The 14,710-nt window shown below is 45.9% G+C and overlaps 1 protein-coding gene across 1 annotated transcript; it reads right to left on the reverse strand.

Moving 5' to 3' along the window:
- Positions 1-499: 499 nt before the first annotated feature.
- Positions 500-3,067, reverse strand: RIPPLY2 (ripply transcriptional repressor 2). Its single transcript, XM_040058745.1, has 3 exons — positions 2,756-3,067; positions 2,548-2,612; positions 500-794 (listed from the first exon to the last, which is right to left on the reverse strand). Exons 1-3 carry the CDS (start codon positions 3,065-3,067, stop codon positions 629-631), a joined length of 543 nt encoding a protein of 180 aa, XP_039914679.1. The 3' UTR covers positions 500-628.
- Between the last annotated feature and the right edge of the window lie 11,643 nt (positions 3,068-14,710).

Genomic DNA, 14,710 nt, shown 5'->3' on the forward strand with positions numbered 1-14,710 from the left:
ATTAGATCATTTTCTCATTTCTTGATGTCCACTTTACAAACAAATGCCGTATGAAACTATCACTTTTATGTATGACAGCACAGCACATATACATGTTCTCATATATATGAGAGCCCAAGTGAATAAGGCAAACTCTTGTACACAACAAGAACTAGATTAGAATTTGGACTCTTTTCTCCATTTCAAAAACAGCTATATTGTTTCTCTTCTCAATGTTTGAAACGCTGTTGTAAGAGCAGGCACAACACAATTGGAATATTTAATCCAATGATTACTTGATACACTTCCGTATGGAGCCTACTAAATCACAATGATAAGCTTTCCTTGTGTCCTCAGACTTTGAGAAAGTCACATAACCACAGAGCCCTTCAAAGTAAGGCATCTGTTCTCTGCTTCAAAAATTGGTGTTCAGCTTATGATGTACAAACTCAGATATAAAAATACTAATCAATATCTTCCCCATTTAAACCAGGACAGGAACAGAACAAAGGAAAAATGATAAAACTACAAGACATCTGTTTTATTAAGAATAACTTACATAGAAATAAATTATCTTTAAAAATACTATAATACATATTTATATTAAGTTTAAATTAAGTCTTAGTAGTGGCATTGGCCTTCCCTGCAGTCAGCAACCTGATTCTGTTCTTGAATCTTGTTCCAGTTGATCTTCATCATCTTCGCTATCCGAGTCTTCATAAAAGGAAATTGTAGCCTGAACTGGGAAGTTTTTCAGAAGTGCTTCAGCTTCCTGATACAAGTAATCATAGCACCTTGATTTGGGCCAAAATAGTCTGAAACAAGTATACAATAGATTTGCTTATTGTTATTACTTGGAGGCTGACGTGCAAAAAAACCAAAGTGAAATTCTATTAAAACAAGCATCTTTGAGAGTTTTTCCTTACATGCTCAATTGCTAAGTTGCTTTCTACATTCAGTTAGGGGAAAAAAAAAATTCTCTGGATTTTTGTTTTCATCTGAAGAGATAAAATGATTTAGAGTGCTAGTTTTGCAGGAAAACTTCAAGAGCCCAAGACCCTGCATCTGAAACTTCCCACTCCAGTACCTCATTAACAATACTACCTGGGGATCTGATCCAAGTAGTACTGCCCCTACTGGAACTATTCCCAGGGAATATAATGGGTGTCAAACAGGATCAAAAATACATTTGAATCGTTTCCTTACTGAAGGTTCCAAGCCTAGGATGTTGTTGATACTTGTTTCACACCATTCTAAAATGCAAAAGTATGATAAAGGTCTAGGGGTTATCAGGCCTTGATATTTCATCTGTCTTTCCCAAAACAATCAACAGACTCCTTAAGAAAGATGCCCCACGGATGTAGATTTTAAAGCAGTCTGTGTTGTATCCAGAAATTAACAAAATAGGTTGATAAGATCATAGTTAGCATGGGCTACCAGTTAATGATAATATATTGCAATTAATATACTCTAATTTCCAGTTCCTTTTCAACTACCACCTTCTTTTGCTTACAGTTTAGAAATAACTAGAAGGAACAGACCATGGAAGTCCCAAGAGCCAAGAGACTAACAAACTACAACACAATGAAATGCTGACTACAGATTGTTTAAAATAGAAATGCATTAAGAAACAGAACTAGATGGCTTTCTAGCAATTACAAGAAATATTTTTTAGGCTACTGTTTAACAGAACACTGCTTCCTGGGCAGTCACTGGCATCGGCTTTGTAACAGGTCTCCATTACCAATGTTCCCTGTAACAGCATTCACTCAAATCTAAGCATTGGAGCAGTCACAGTGAAGTCTGCCTGTACAGTTGCTTAATTAGTGCATCACTGTTTGAAGGATGAGAACCTAGATTTGAAAGAAAGCCACATCTTGTCTGGAAAAACTACCCGTGCAATTATTTTAAGCACCTTGCAACACCTACCAGCATTTCTGAATACAGACTCTCCTACAGCTTCAACTGTTATTTTCTTTATTTCATTTTCAGAACTGACTGTGCAGATACTATCATCACCCTTATCATTAAAGCAATAGTTACGCAAGTATCTTCCTCGGCAATGGTGGCTTAGCCAGCGCATACCCTCTCTTTCTGCCGCACCACCTGCTTCTTTGCTCTGATGTTTGCACAGCAACACAGCCTAGGAACGACACCCCCGTGCCTTTTTTTAATCCTAGGCACGGGAATGGGTAACAAGGTGCTTCAGCCAACTCCACCACCACCAAAAAACACCCCACCCAAGTCTCACATCACAGAGGCTCATCAACAACTCAAGTATGTTAAATCCACGAGTCCTGGCAATCATTTGCCCAAGGATCTGTCAGTTCAAAAGCACATAGATGGCCAGTTCACTCCCAAGGCACTTTAATATCTACATAAATATATGGGTGGAAAAAAAAAAAAAAAAAAAACCACCACAAAAAAACCAACAAACAGGCGGTAGAGCTAATGCTGAGACACTACACTGGTGAGCAAAGGACTCTCTCCTGGCCGCGCAGGGCCACGGGCCCCTGGTGCCCCGAGGTCCCCCGTTGGCACCGGCGGCGGCTGGGGACAGCCACTTACCTGACGGGGTGCGTGTACTGCGCCAGCTTTCGGGAGGCTTCCGCCGGCCCGCCGGGGCTGTCAGGCTGCGGAGGAGAGAGCAGAGCAGAGGTCAGCCCGCCGGCACGGCACCGGGCCCTCCCCGAGCATGCCCGCCCCGCCGGGACTCCCCAGCCGAGTGCGCCGCGATGCCGGCGGCAGAAGCTCCGCCGCGCCGCGCCCCACTCACCGCTACGGGGCCGGGGCCGCTCCGCGGGGCCGCCTCCTCCGGCACGGGCACCCACGGTCTCCAGAAGGGCGCAGGGCTGCGGGGCGAAGGCAGGGCCGTCAGGGCAGGACCGGGCCGCCCCCCGCACCGGGAGGAGGAGAGGGGCGAGTAGCCCTGCGGGGCCAGCGCCGCCGAGAGCGGGCGGGGGTGGCCGCCCTCCATCCTCCGCCGGTCCGCGGCCGCTCGCTTGGCGCTGCCGCCCGCGGGCCCGGAGGCTTTTATAGCCGGCGGCGGGCGCTGCGCGGCGTGGAGCCCCCACCTCCCCCGGCTCATCTGCCAGCGCCATGCACAAAAAGGCTCCGCGCGAAGGCGTGTAAACACGGGGCGCGGGCGCGTGCATGCCCCAAATGGCCCGGGGAGGGGAAGCGGGCGTGGGGGGGATTTGGCGAGTCGGTGTTAATCGCGCTCGAGCAGACACATGGCAGCTGCCGGGGGGCGGGCGGGGACAGCCCTGTGGGAACGGAGCGGGGGGCGGCGGCACCGGGGACGGGCCCGGCGGCTCTGCGCCCCGGTCCGGCCGCCGCCACCGCGGCCTTTTGTTCTTCCAGCCGTGTTTGTCTATGCCGCGGAGCGGCGAGTCACGGCGTGTGGACACCGCGACCCCGTCGCGGATGGCAGCGCCGGCCGCTCTCCGCGGGAGCGGGCACGGACAAAGGGACCCCATCCCGGGGTGCGGAGAACATGACGCCCTTTGGATGGGGTCCTTGCTCCATAACGCGTCAGCCCCAGTGCGCTCCCTGACAGTGTTCCCCTTCACGCAACGGTAGTGGCTCTCCCCCCCTCTCTCTCTCTCTATATATATATATAAACACGCACCTTTCTTAATAGGGTATTTTTACCGAAGAAACGTGCCTGCCTTAATTCTTTTTTCGTGTGGTCCCAATACTTCATTCTGCTGCCAGCACTGGATGGTGTCACTACACGTACAAGGTTTTACACGGAGCTCCTGCCGTTTCCATGTTCCCCGGTACCAAGGGAGTTTACTTTCGTTTCTGTTTTTATTTATTATTCTTGTTTCCCCTTTCCTTTTTGAGGCTGCAATCAGTAATGCATGTGAGAGGGGAAGAAACAAGTTATATAAGAGTTGGTAAACAGTGATAATATCTGTCTTTAGGACTAAGAGGGTTGGTGGGATGGAGCTGCCCTAGATGCTGAAGGAGGGCTTAAACCCTAGGTAATTTATTGTCCCATTAAAGACCCTCATTACTGAGGTACCACAGAGATTGAGGCACTCTCTGGAATAATATTTTGCCTTCTTGAGTTTCTATGAGGCATAAGGAGTGTGTCTACCTTAGCATTGCCCAAGAGTCGCTGCAAGTAGCTGCTTCTCTGAAAAGAGTAGCTACAGATTTGTGCCTTCTCCACATCTTCAGCGCAATCCATTTAACTAGTATCAGCAGTACCAGTTGTAAAAACTGTTGCATACCAGGTTAGTCTTTCACCATGCTAAAGTCAAAACCTTGACTGACATAGACTAACTTGCCTTTCTGAAGGAAAGGAACCACTTATTTTGAACAAGAAGTAGTTGGAAGAGTGCACGCATTCAAGCTTGTGCGTGCTGTGATACATTCCAACTTCACCTGTGAACACACTCTGTCATTTTGGAGATCTGTGCCATTTGGCCACTTGGAAGAATTGTTAATTATGACTTCAAGAGTTAATAAAGGAAAATGTATTTTCCAGTGAAAAGTCCAGTTTAGTAGGACAGGATGTTTGTAGCTGTTTGGGTTTTCCCTACCTAATTCTCACTGTGGCCTAGAATCAGATTAATTAAAATCAGAGTGAACAAAAGGCTCAAAGTACAGTACATATTCATCTTACAGCTAAGAAATAGAGAATAGAGCAAAGTATAATAACTTGTGCAATAAACAAGTGATCATAAGCAAAACTGTTACTACTTTTCCTCTTTTTCCAAATAGCTACTGTGAAGCTTGTCAGGTGAGATAAAGCATAAAAGAAATGTTTTAAAGCTGTCTGATGGTAGATTCTTCTTTGGCCTAAATTTACTATTTCACATTTCTCTTTTGAGAAATTTAACACAGTCTGTGTAAGGCAAAAAAAGAGGGAAAGTTCATTGTCCAAAGAAAAAAAAGCAGAAACACCCATCGCATTCGAAGTGACAAAGGGCTAGAAGAACACAATGTCAGCTTTATTGGTTTGATAAAGCATAAAAATTAGTTTTAATGTCTACAGTGAAAGCAACAAAAGATGGGGTGTCTTTGACCAATGACTCTTAATTGTCTCAGGATTCTTTTTAGTACCTGCCTGAAATGAGAAAATGTCCTAGGGAGAAAGTGTGATTTACCCATTAGAGAGCAAATTGAAAGAGAGGTGTTGCAAGGATAAGGAGAAAATAATGACTAACAGTTGTTGTTCCCCTGTGTATTTTCACACTGTATGAGCCTTCTTGGCTTTATAGTTCAGTAATGCAGCCCTGTTTGTTGAGAGAAATACAGAAGATAACTTGTTATCACTGACATAATAAAAGAAAACCTGTACAAGAAAAAAATGTTAACATTTTGCTGTCTTCCCATTGACCTTGAAATACAGGCTGGAAACTGGTAAATCAGGGATGGGAGATGCTTTGTCATGTTTGTCTCTTCTGCAATTTCTGCACAGTAACAGTGCATTGGTTTTATCATGCTAAAATCTCTTCATGTAGGAGCTACATACAGCTGCTGAACAAATAATTGGTCAAATAGGAGTGATGGAATACACTTAAAACCGGCTCTTTTAATATAGTAGTGGCATACATGGCTCTGAATTCAACATGAAGTCCAATAGAAGCAGTTCCCTCATGCATTCTTGACTCATCTAACTAAAGCAATATTCCCCATTCTGTGCCTTTGTTCTTGCTTTTTTTGTATTTCTACCTTTTAAAAAAAGTGTGTGTTCTGAGCTGAAGGTTGTTCTTGGTTATACATATGTAACTAGACTCCCTCTAGGAAAGGAAGGCTGGGAATCAGGATCTAATACACTGTACTTTATTATACTATTTACTCTTGTGCAACAACAAAAATACCTGGGCTTTTGATCAGTTATCAGCTTTTTGAAAATTTCTCTCAAGGTGATAGATTTAAAAAATTTCCTTCTACCACTTTCCAAGAAGATCATAGCCAGTCATTTTACAGGCGTCAATCCTGCTTAGACATAGTTTGATTTTATAGAGATTTTTGTCCAAAATTGCAATTGAAGAATTTCAAATGCGGTACAAAAATTCTTGTACAGTCACTCTGATTTTACAACAGTGGAATAAAACCCCAGTTTTGTTTTCTCAGAATTATACCAAGCAGTATTTTTCCAAAATTAAGGTAAGTTTTTAAATTTCGGTTTAAAATGGTTTAAAACTCTTTAGTGGCTTTCTGCAGCGTGACGTCTAGAAATGTAGTGCACTGTTAATAGGATACACAGAAAAGCAAACACAGAGATCTGTGCAGATTTCAGTGTGCTACTATAAACAAAGAAGGTGTTCACAAATGGCTTAGAGCTAAATTTGACAGGACAGTGCTAATCACACTGGGACATGGGAATATCTGGACAGAGGACAGTCAACTGGCTTCATATTCACCTCCTTAAAGGCAGAGATACCTCTCATTTATTAATAAAGCAGGGACAGTGCATGAAAATCATTGCATGAGTTGATATAGGGACAGGATTGGCTTGATCTTGTCAGGAGTTTGTTTTAGTGACAAAAGCAAGGTCAAACATGTGGAACTGTTCTTCTGCTTACTGAGACTGAACTGAGAAAACTGATTAACAGACAAAATTTGATCTTGATTATTTTGTAGCCTAGCTTCATCTTGATGCACTTTTAGCAACACTTTAGGACCAGGTTTTGAAATTAGATGCATGCTTGATATTTGCATGTAGGTATTGACTGTACATGCATATGTCCTTTATTTACATGTTTGGTCTGTTGGCTCATAAATCGATCTCTTTTTTTTCCCACTAAAAGCAAAGTTTGCACAGGAAATTTGTGAACAACTTTGACCGATGTTCATCTGTGTGCAATGACAATTTACTGAAAAATTTGCAATGGTGTCTTATGAGGCCTTAAGCATTTTTAGTTGTGATATGACACAAAGGCCGTTCTTTCTGCTATAGTTTGAAAATAAAATATCAACTTGCAAAGAAAAAAGACCACCACAGGTGTGTTCACCAACCTTTATCCTTACCACTGTTTGGATTTGATACAGTATTTTCAATAGACCTAATGTACCTGAAAGTGGGCTTCATTCAGCATTTCCACAAAGTGATTTCTTTTTGTCAGTAAATAATATGAAATCCAAACTACATTCCAAGAAATAAAATAAATACAAATTACCTTTTTATATATAAAAAAAAAAAAAAACACAAAAACAACAACAACAACAAAAGGAACAGAACTAAGTCAGCAGACCAGTCTGTACACATCACCAGTGTTACCAATGGCTATAAAATGATTGCTTGGCTAATAAATGTTTTGCTTGTCCTATTGCTGATGTGTATTTTTTCCATCTTATTTATACACAAAAATGCAGTATATAATCAAACAGTGTAATTCCACTTAAACCAAAGTCCCGGGTGATTCCTACAGTGGTGCATGTTGGAGGTCTAAAGATGGAATCCTCTTTCATGGACATATCCATTCCACTTCTCATTTCTCTGGAATTTGACTAGACTGTAGTAGTATTAAATATCATTCTTTCATTTTATGGAGAAAATTATTCCTCCCCTTCCTCTAATTAACTGAAACATTGGAAGGAAAACTTTGTGAAAGGGAGGGATGCAATTCCAATAAATGATACCTTTTCACCCTCTTTTTGCTATTGGGAACCGGTTCCTGGTAATTCAGGAGTGAATGGCCTCACTTGGAGGGGTACAGCTCTACGTTTCACTCTGCCAATGAGACTGAAACCCTCCAACTTTCTTAGGTTTATCACAGAGCTGATGCTGTTACAGACTCCTTGGTGGGACGATGGTTGGAATCTGCTGGGGGATGAGCAGCGTGTTGTGTTCATGGCACACGTGCAGCTACGTGAGAGCCCCGCGCGTCCATGTGGCAAAGTGTGACTGCACACAGCAGGTTGGGTTTCCTCATTTCCCTCCCCCTCTGCGCTCCGCTCCCAGGCCCAGGCTGGCAAATGGTAAAGGATAATGTATCCACATGGGAAAGCAGCACATTAAGGGACTGAGAATGTGTAATGGAATTAGCCACCGGTTACAGGGATCTTTTAAAAAAATAGGAGTATCACTTGCTATTGAGTTATGGGCACTTTAAATTCCGTGCAGATAAGAAAGAGAGGCATCAGTGCTGAACACCAATCTTGTTAACCTCTTTTAATAGAATGGGAGCCAGTGAAACACTGATACATCATTGATGCCAGGGCTCAGCAGAAGCGTCTGGCTGGCTCAGCATAATGCAGCATAAAGTCACAGTGTTTGCTGCAGTTGGTGCACACAGTGCTGCAGTGTGGCACTGGCAGGATTTACTCTCTTGCCTCTGGAAATAAGTGAGAGGCAGCTAAATGAAATTAAGTCAACAGCTATTGACAGAAGAGATGAAGAAATTAAGATAATCATTGGAATGTCCTGATCTGACCCCTCTGGTAATACAGTCCCTAGCAATGCCATCTCCTCTATCACAGTGTTCCATTCAATTAAGTGTTTCTTCAGATATATTGCTTTCCTGGCTACAAAGATAGCGATGGAGTGGTTGGTTTTCAATTTCCCTTGTCTCTCCAAGCTATTAGCACAGCACAAACTCACCAAAAAGATGCATGCCACTAAACATGATGTATATAATGAAGCATGGTGTGTATAATGGAGGATTTAACCTCTCTCAGGAAGGAATGAATTGCAAGAAACAGAGCTGTACTTCTGGCAAACAAGCACCTGAGAAAGGCTGTGAGTCCTGAAGAGAAGCATTGCCAGTCAGAGGACTACACACAGTATCTCGTACTGCGCTGCAGGGATGTCAGAGCGTTTACACAGGTGCCTGCAGATAGGTGCTGACAGAGACCTTCTAAGCAGTTCCTGAAGTTCCTGCCTGGCTTCTTGTGACTGATGTTATGAGGCTGCCAATTCCATCATGTCAGAATTCCAGCACTTCTTTTTGCATGCTCACATCCCAGGGATCCTTATTGTTAACACTGAATAAATACAAGGGATAGGCTGCTAGCCTGTCTGTCGTAATAAAGATACAGATTAACGCTAAAGTTACCAGAGGTAAAAAATGATATCACTTGCTTTTAAGGCTGCTTGTCAGTACCCTTAAAATCACAATTTCCATTGCTTATAATTTTCCAAGTTTTATTTGGGTTAAATTTTCCTGTGGTAGAGGATTTAGTTGGAGGGTGGGGGAAAGGTGGGGGTGGAGGAGACTGCAATCAAAATAAGACAGCTCAAATCACTGAGACATTTTCAAGAATCATAGGATGTTTTGGGTTGAAAAGGACCTTAAATATCACTTAGTTCCAACCCCCCTGCCTGGGGCAGCAATGCCACTGACTAGATCATGTTGCTCAGGGCCCCATCCAACCTGGCCTTGAACAATTCTGGGGATTGGGAGATCATCTTGCAATATGAAAAGGTTCTGGTGCCTTTTTTTGAGAGGAGTGGGCTTCAGTAGATATGGGGAAGGGCAGCCTGAGGATGTGGGAAGAACAGACAATATTTGAGCAAGGAGACTGGATCCAAGTCCCAAATAGGCAGCAGAGAACAGGAAGAGAGAAGGGGCAGGACAGTCACCAAGGAGCAAGGTTGCAGAAGCAAAGCAAGAGTGACTAGAACAGGAGCTGGCAAAAGAAAGCATTTAGCATGGGAAGGAAAGGAAAAGAATAACTTGGTGATGTCAGAACAGAGTAAGAAAATTGAGGTGAAGGACTGAGGACAGGAAGACCTCCTAGTGCTTACAAGTGGGAAAATACTGGGAAAACAGTCAAAAGACATGAGACAGATTCTTCTTAGTGAAGGACATTGAGCTTGGATGTCTTGTTCCCAGACATGAACTAAAGAGAAGTCTGAAAGCTAGAACCTGGGACTGGTTAGTAAGTAAGTTGAAAAGCCAAAATTGGGAAGATACATGACTAAAGTATTAGTATATTAAGGGGAAGGGAGAAACAAATCGAGTTGGGAATAAAATAGGTATAGGAGTTGTAGCTCCAGTATACACATTTCCAAAGCCCGTGTGGATCTCAGGAGACCCGATTCCAGCAAAGCCTGAGAAATCTGCTGCAAAGATATCATCGCCTTCTAGAGAGGCTCCAAGTTAGTACCACCAACAGTTGCTCTTTTAACTCAAAATCCTGTGTCATAGGCCTGATGTTTTCTATCCAGGTCCTATTATTGCATGACCTGATGATTTGTTTTCCTTCCCAGTTGTTCCATTTGGATTTGGATTTGTATAACATAGCAATTCACCTCTAGACTGTAGTGTGGAGCAATTTTAATGCTGCAGTCAGTCATCCAAAACACCAGAAACTTAAAAAAAACTGTCTTGGTTTTGAAAAGACAGGTGTCTGCTAAGGAGAGGCAGGCCTCTCTAGGAAATGAGGAATTTGAATCCTTCCCTCCGTGTTATTATAATTTGGAAAATCAAAAATAAAACTTTTCAGTCAGAGCTATGGGGTAAAGGAATAACAGTCCTTTACTAGTAAATATAACAGGACAGACAAAAAAACAACAGTAATTATAACAACAGTAGAACAGAACCAAAAACCCCGAGGGCACACGGTGGCGGCTCCGGCGCTGATGGCTGGAAGCCGGGCGCGGTGGACTGTCCTCCGCAGGCAGGGGGTGTCCTCGGCAGGCAGAGGTGGCAGTGCCGGAGAAGCCGCAGCGGCAGGACCCGGTCTCACCCAAAATCCAGCAGGATAGCGAAGAAACTCCGAATTCCTGGATACTCCAACAGATGATAGAATTCCCAGGACCAGACTCCTTCGTTAACTGTGGATTCCAACAACCGTGGCCCGCTCGGTTCTCCCCCCCGGAAGAAGAAGAGAAAAAAACCGCGAGATCCCCCCACCCTCCGCTCTCTCCGGGAGCTTTTTTTCCCCCCCCAAAACTAAGTTATCAGTTCTTTTGTCCAGGTTAAGCACTCAGCACTTAGTCTCCTAGCAACTTGGGAGGGGGGAAAAAATTCCACAGAGACTTAAACCCCAACATTATCCACCCCGAATTTTTTTTTCCACACCAACATATTATATTGAATTTAAATCTTTAAATAATATACATATATATACATGTGAATATAAATACAGACACAGTCACAGTGTTCACCGAAAAACAAGGTCCCCTTGAGGTATGCAGCGGGTCTCTCCATCCCTTTGCATCACCCACCATGTGCAGCCAGGTCCCTGAGCAAAAACAACCCCAGGAGCGGGATTGTCTTTGGTGGAGGCAGAATTAATCCAAACAGTTTTTCCCAGCATTCCTCTCATGTGTACTACGGGAACTTTATCTCCATCTCTTGTTCCCAGGGGCTCAGATTGGGCGGGGCCTGCTCGGTTGGTGGAACCTCGAGTGTTCACTAACCAGGTGGCCTTTGCTAAGTTATTCTCCAGTTCTTAAAAGTCCCTGCACCCAGTGCCTTCAAAGTGGTTTTAAGCAGGCCATTGCATCGTTCAACCTTCCCGGCTGCTGGCGCATGATAAGGAATATGGTACACCCACTCAATGCCATGTTCTCCAGCCAGGTGTTTATAAGGCTGTTCTTGAAATGAGTCCCGTTGTCAGACTCAATCCTCTCAGGGGTACCATGTCTCCACAGGATTTGCTTTTCAAGGCCCAGGATGGTGTTCCGGGCAGTAGCATGGGGCACAGGGTAGGTCTCCAGCCATCCAGTGGTGGCTTCCACCATGGTCAGCACATAGCGCTTGCCTTGGCGGGTTTGGGGAAGGGTGATGTAGTCAATCTGCCAGGCTTCCCCGTACTTATACTTGGACCATCGCCCGCCATACCACAGGGGCTTCACCCGCTTGGCCTGCTTGATGGCAGCACACGTCTCACAGTCATGGATAACCTGAGAAATACTGTCCATGGTTAGATCCACCCCTCGGTCTTGTGCCCACTTATAGGTGGCATCTCTACCCTGGTGACCTGAGGCATCATGGGCCCATCGAGCTAGGAACAACTCTCCCTTGTGTTGCCAGTCTAAGTCTATCTTTGACACCTCTATCTTGGCAGCTTGATCTACCTGCTCGTTGTTTCGGTGCTCCTCATTACCCCGACTCTTGGGGACATGGGCATCTACATGACGGACTTTGACAGGTAGCTTCTCTACCCGAGTGGCAATGTCCTTCCACTCATCTGCAGCCCAGATTGGTTTTCCCCTACGCTGCCAATTGGCCTTTTTCCACCTGTCCAGCCAACCCCACAGAGCATTGGCCACCATCCACGAATCAGTGTAGAGGTAGAGCTTTGGCCACTTCTCTCTTTCAGCAATGTCCAGGGCCAGTTGAACAGCTTTGAGTTCAGCAAGTTGGCTTGACCCACCTTCTCCTTCAGTGGCTTGTGCAACCTGTCGTGTGGGGCTCCATACAGCTGCTTTCCACTTCCGGTTCATCCCTACGACGCGGCAGGAACCGTCAGTGAAAAGAGCATAGCGTGTTTCTTCTGCTGGCAGTTGGTTGTATGGTGGAGCTTCTTCAGCACGTGTCACTTGTTCCTGCTCCTCTTCATCCATGAGACCAAAGCTTTCACCTTCCGGCCAGTTTGTAATTATCTCCAAAATCCCAGGGCGATTTGGGTTTCCAATGCGGGCGCGCTGAGTGATGAGGGCAATCCATTTGCTCCATGTGGCATCGGTGGCATGATGTGGAGGGAACCTTTCCTTTAAACATCCACCCCAGCACCGGTAGTCGGGGTGGGTGCCAGGAGGAGTTGTGCTTCTGTGCCAATCACCTCTGAGGCAGCTTGAACTCCTTCATAGGCAGCCAAGATTTCCTTCTCTGTGGGAGTGTAGTTGGCTTCGGACCCTCTGTAGCTTCGGCTCCAGAATCCCAGTGGTCGGCCTCGAGTCTCCCCAGGCACCTTCTGCCACAGGCTCCAGGACAGGCCATTGTTCCCGGCTGCTGAGAGTAGAGCACGTTCTTCACATCTGGTCCCGTCCTCACTGGGCCAAGGGCTACTGCATGAGCGATCTCCTGCTTGATCTGGGCAAAGGCTTGTTGCTGTTCAGGGCCCCAGTGGAAATCGTTCTTCTTGCGGGTGACCAGGTAGAGAGGGCTCACAATCTGGCTGTACTCAGGAATGTGCATCCTCCAGAAACCTATGGCGCCTAGGAAAGCTTGTGTCTCCTTTTTGCTGGTTGGTGGGGACATTGCAGTGATCTTATTGATGACCTCAGTGGGAATCTGCCGCCGTCCATCTTGCCACTTTACTCCCAGGAACTGGATCTCTCGGGCAGGTCCTTTGACCTTGATCTGCTTGATGGCAAAACCAGCTTTCAGGAGAATGTGGATGATCTTCTCTCCTTTCTCAAACACTTCCATTGCCGTGTTCCCCCATACAATGATGTCATCGATATACTGTAGGTGCTCCGGAGCCTCACCCTTTTCCAGTGCAGCCTGGATCAGTCCATGGCAGATGGTGGGGCTGTGTTTCCACCCCTGGGGCAGTCGGTTCCAGGTGTACTGCACGCCCCTCCAGGTGAAAGCAAACTGAGGCCTGCATTCTGCAGCCAGAGGAATGGGAGAAAAAGGCATTAGCAATGTCAATTGTGGCGTACCATTTTGCTGCCTTGGACTCCAGCTCGTACTGGAGTTCCAGCATGTCCGGCACAGCAGCGCTCAATGGTGGAGTCACTTCGTTCAAGGCACGGTAGTCCACAGTCAATCTCCATTCTCCGTCAGGCTTGCGCACAGGCCAGATGGGGCTGTTGAAGGGTGAGTGGGTTTTGCTGACCACCCCTTGGCTCTCCAGCTCCCGAATCATCTTGTGGATGGGGATCACGGCATCTCGATTTGTCCGATACTGCGGGGTGCACCGTCGGGTGGCAACCGGAACTCGTTGCTCTTCTACCTTTAGAAGTCCTACTGCAGATGGGTTCTCCGACAGTCCAGGCAAGCTATTCAATTTCTTAATGCCCTCTGCCTCCACAGCTGCTATTCCAAAAGCCCACCTGAATCCCTTAGAGTCTTTGTAATAACCATTCCGGAGGAAGTCTATGCCCAAAATACACGGGGCCCCTGAGCCAGTCACAATTGGATGTTTCTGCCACTCCTTCCCGGTCAGGCTCACCTCGGCTTCCAACAGAGTCAGTTCCTGTGATCCCCCGTCACCCCAGCAATGGAAATAGGTTCTGTCCCCACATATTCCGATGGTATCAGGGTACACTGAGAACCAGTATCAACTAAAGCTTCATATTTCTGTGGCTCTGATGTGCCAGGCCATCGGATCCACACCGTCCAATAGACCCGGTTTTCCCGTGCCTCTCCCTGGCTAGAGGCAGGGCCCCTCTAGCACCGGTCATTATTCCCCTCCTGAGCATACATGGTAGAGGTTCCTTCACGGGGATCTGACATATCATCCTCACTTCTATAATACCTGGCAGCCTGGTCGTGCGATGTCGAGGCTACCTTCATCTTAGTGGAACCCCCTCGGTTAGTGTTTCTCTCCTTGAGCTCACGCACCCATGCTGCCAGGGCAGAAGTGGGTTTTCCATCCCACCTTCCCATGTCTTCCCCATGGTCACGCAGAAAGTACCACAGGTCAGCTCGTGGGGTGTACCCTCTCTCTCTAGCTGGGGGCTGTTGAGCTCTGACTCTGGGGCCTGTAACTCGCACCGGTGCTACATGGGAACTGTTCCTCCTCATCATCTCCTCCATCTTCCCTGTCACCTCCTCCATCTTCTCCCTCATCTCCTCTCTGAGTTCCTTAGCCACAGCAGAGACCTGAGCCTGCATTGGGCTACAGATGATACTCTCGTAATTTCTAA

This window comes from Hirundo rustica, chromosome 3 (genome assembly GCF_015227805.2).
Source record: "Hirundo rustica isolate bHirRus1 chromosome 3, bHirRus1.pri.v3, whole genome shotgun sequence".
In the NCBI taxonomy this organism is placed as follows: Eukaryota; Metazoa; Chordata; class Aves; order Passeriformes; family Hirundinidae; genus Hirundo; species Hirundo rustica.